Here is a 3,076-nt window from a genome sequence, read left to right as displayed (position 1 = left end):
CGTTGTGACCATTTCTGACTGTGTCTCTCCCCTCAGTGCTCCTGTTTTACCGACGGTGTCACCGTGGCTTCCATGCCCCCGGCTCAGCCCCACAAGCGGCTKCTGGAGGGGGACCAGGGCCCCCCCACTGCAGGGATGGGAGCCTATTGCCCCGTGCCTCAGGTAGGGCCCCTGCTCCTCCCCAGCCTCTGCTCAGCACAGGCCCTTTGGGGCCCGGCTGCTTCCCATCCCAGTGTATTCTGGAGCGCATTCCAGGGCTCAGGCCTTCACAGTCATTCTTTGAGGTTTCGTCAGCCACCGCTCTGTGGAGCCACCTCTCTTTTACCTCTTTCATTATTCCTAAACTTGGTGTTTCTTTGCTCCCATTAGCATCACAGCAAAAATCCCTGCAGAATTCCCTGTCCTGTGCCTGGCATCTTTGTGCCCTGAACACAACCTGGGAGTTCTCACAGCACTGCTCTAAATGAGCTGCTCCAGCACGTTAGCAGAGTGGGTTTGCCCAAGCACACAAACCCTCTGACTGTGTTCAGCCTCCTGAAGAACCACCCAAAGCACCTCGGGAGGCAGAGCAGTGAATTCCCGTCCTCAGGCAGCAGCACCCCGAGGGAAGRAACAAGGCTTGCAGTGGGGCAGCAGCAAACAGCTCAGGCATCTCCTCAGCCCAGACCTTCCAGCAAGGCCAGCAGGTGCCATYGCTGCCTCAGTGAGTTTGGTTTGCTTGTCAGGTTCCAGAAGCTCTTCTCGAGCAGATCAGGGATGCAATCCTGCGGCACATCGTGGACAGCCTGAGACAAGAAGGAGCAGCCTATGCAGGTGAGTGAGCACCTGACAACCAAGGGAAACCCCTGTCCAGGTCAGTTCCATTTTCAGAGGCTGCTGAGGAATTCCAAATGCTATTTCTTTAAAAAAAAAAAACAGCACCAGCTCATTTTGGTTCACAGCTCTTTGTTTGGGAGAGAGCTTTGGTCTTTTCTCCTTGAAGGACCATGATTTGATGAAATATTTTTAATTAAAACAGATTTATTTGCAGTTCAGGGAATAACAGATACTCCAGTCCTGCTATACTGYTCACTCCTATGTACAGTAGTGTCCATTTTCTTCAGATCTTTATCCAGAAGCCGTTTTGGAAGAGGCAGCTGGTGCTCAAGGGTGTCGATGCCAAGGGCACTGAAGAGATCTCAGACCTCTAAAGAGTTGGGCTCCCACCCACATCTTTCATTTCTGCTGTTTGGGGGCTTTTTTACAATGCCTGAGTAAGAGTGGAGTGGGAGTTGTGTAAGTGTGGAGTWGGGTGCATGATGCCAGAGAACCTTTGCTTTGTGGGGTTTACAGTGTGGTGCCAGGTTCCTCAGTGGCTGCCTGTCCCTTTGGTGGATATTGAGGAATTATTGTCACTTATATCTGAATGACTGCAGAACCCTTTTCCTAATTCCTTCTGATTTGCACAACTGAATCCCACACTCCAAAATGTTCTGTTTKGTTTAAAGGCAGCCTCGAAAGAAAGAAGGAAATGTTGAAGTTCATTTTCTTGGCTGTGTTTGTGTCCAGGTGTGCTGCAAACAGGTTTGATGCTGACCAAAGAGGGAGTGAAGGTTTTAAACTTTAAATGCCAGTTTGGGGATCCCCAGTGTCAGGTGAGTGGAACATACTGGAAAATTAAAAATGCTTCATTCTTTCATCTCTTATTGTTGTATCTTTCTAGGGAAAGATCTGAATGTGAACATCTTAGACAATGTTTGAGGTAACTTGGAATTTTGGCTCGTCAGCTCCAGTGAATTATTAGTTAAAGGCTTTTAGTTGAAACACTGTTCCTCAGATTTTGTTTTTCTGTATAGAACCAGAATGGGAGGGGCCTGAATTCAAGTTCCTTCTACATAAACTCACACCTTGTGTTTCTAAATTTAGGACTGGTGCCAAAAGATGCTGCAACTGGAATGTTCACCCAGAGTTTCCAAATCTCCTCGTCTGGATCATACCGATTTCATTCCATCAGCTGAATTTTCCCTTAAGTGAATTGCAGCAAGCCAGCAAAATAAAAATTAACTTCTATCCTTTCTATAGGTAATTCTCCCTCTGCTTAAAAATGATTTTTATGAAGTGATTCAAGCAGCAATTGATGGCAAACTCTGCAGCTTCATGCCAGCCTGGTCAGAGGACAGAACTGCTGTGTGTGTGGTGATGGCCAGCCCGGGATACCCAGGAGACTCTGACAAAGGCATGGAGGTAACAGGTAACTCTGGGAGGTTGTTAATTCTTTAATTAGAGAAATCAGCAGGTTTGAATTTACCTCTGCTTTTAGAGGTCTGCACAGCTTCCTTGGATCCCCCTCTGAGCCTGCCTTCCTGCCTTGCTCCTGTCCTTGGAGAAGGAATGCTCCTCACTAAGGTCTCTTACGTGCAGCGTTCAATCTGCTCTCAGCTGCTGCTGAGACCAAGAGGTGATGGGGAAGGACAGAATTCTGTCACCCTGCCACAGCTGTGCCCTGGCCACGTGCACAGGCGATGGGAGGCAGAGCTGGCAGCGCTTGCCCGCGCTTTCCTGCCTGGGGTCCCTCGCCCGGAGCCCCAGGGAAGTCAGCCAATGCCCGAGGGAGGAGGCCGAGACCCGAGAGCTGTGAAACAGGAGCGGTGCAGCCTCCTCCCGCTGCCTCGGGATCGCCAGAGGGTGGCACCTTCTTCACAGGGCTCCCGGCTCTGAGGAAGGGCATTGAGATATTCAATATTCATACCGGTATTCAGTATTAACTGAGGTATTAGATCTATACATTCAGTAACCATTTAGATATTCTATATTATTTATATTTTTATATAGGYATTCAATATTCATACGGATATTAGAAATATATATTCAATGTTAATCTAGATATTTGATATAGATATGAAATATTGGCATAGGTATCCAATATACACATAGATGTTAGATACAGATATTCTATATTCATGTGGATAATTGATAGAGACATACAATATTCATCTAGATGTTAGATACAGATACTCAATATCCGTAGAGATATTCAATATTCTTACAGGACGTCAATATCCATTTAGATATCAATGTCCATTTGGGTATTGGATAT

General features: G+C 47.1%; 1 protein-coding gene across 1 annotated transcript in view; it reads left to right on the top strand.

Moving 5' to 3' along the window:
* Positions 1-3,076, top strand: part of LOC130583757 (trifunctional purine biosynthetic protein adenosine-3-like) — a 21,561-nt gene that overhangs the window by 4,298 nt on the left and 14,187 nt on the right. Inside the window, exons 6-9 of the mRNA XM_057383312.1 lie at positions 37-162; positions 726-813; positions 1,549-1,634; positions 2,062-2,230. Coding sequence (XP_057239295.1) covers positions 37-162; positions 726-813; positions 1,549-1,634; positions 2,062-2,230 — 469 coding nt within the window. The remainder of the gene's footprint in view (positions 1-36; positions 163-725; positions 814-1,548; positions 1,635-2,061; positions 2,231-3,076) is intronic.

Source organism: Malurus melanocephalus, unplaced genomic scaffold (assembly GCF_030028575.1).
Source record: "Malurus melanocephalus ecotype Western Australia unplaced genomic scaffold, MMel_1.1 scaffold_623, whole genome shotgun sequence".
NCBI lineage: Eukaryota > Metazoa > Chordata > Aves > Passeriformes > Maluridae > Malurus > Malurus melanocephalus.
Note: the sequence above shows the minus strand (reverse complement) of the source record. Positions and strands in the feature narration are given on the sequence as shown.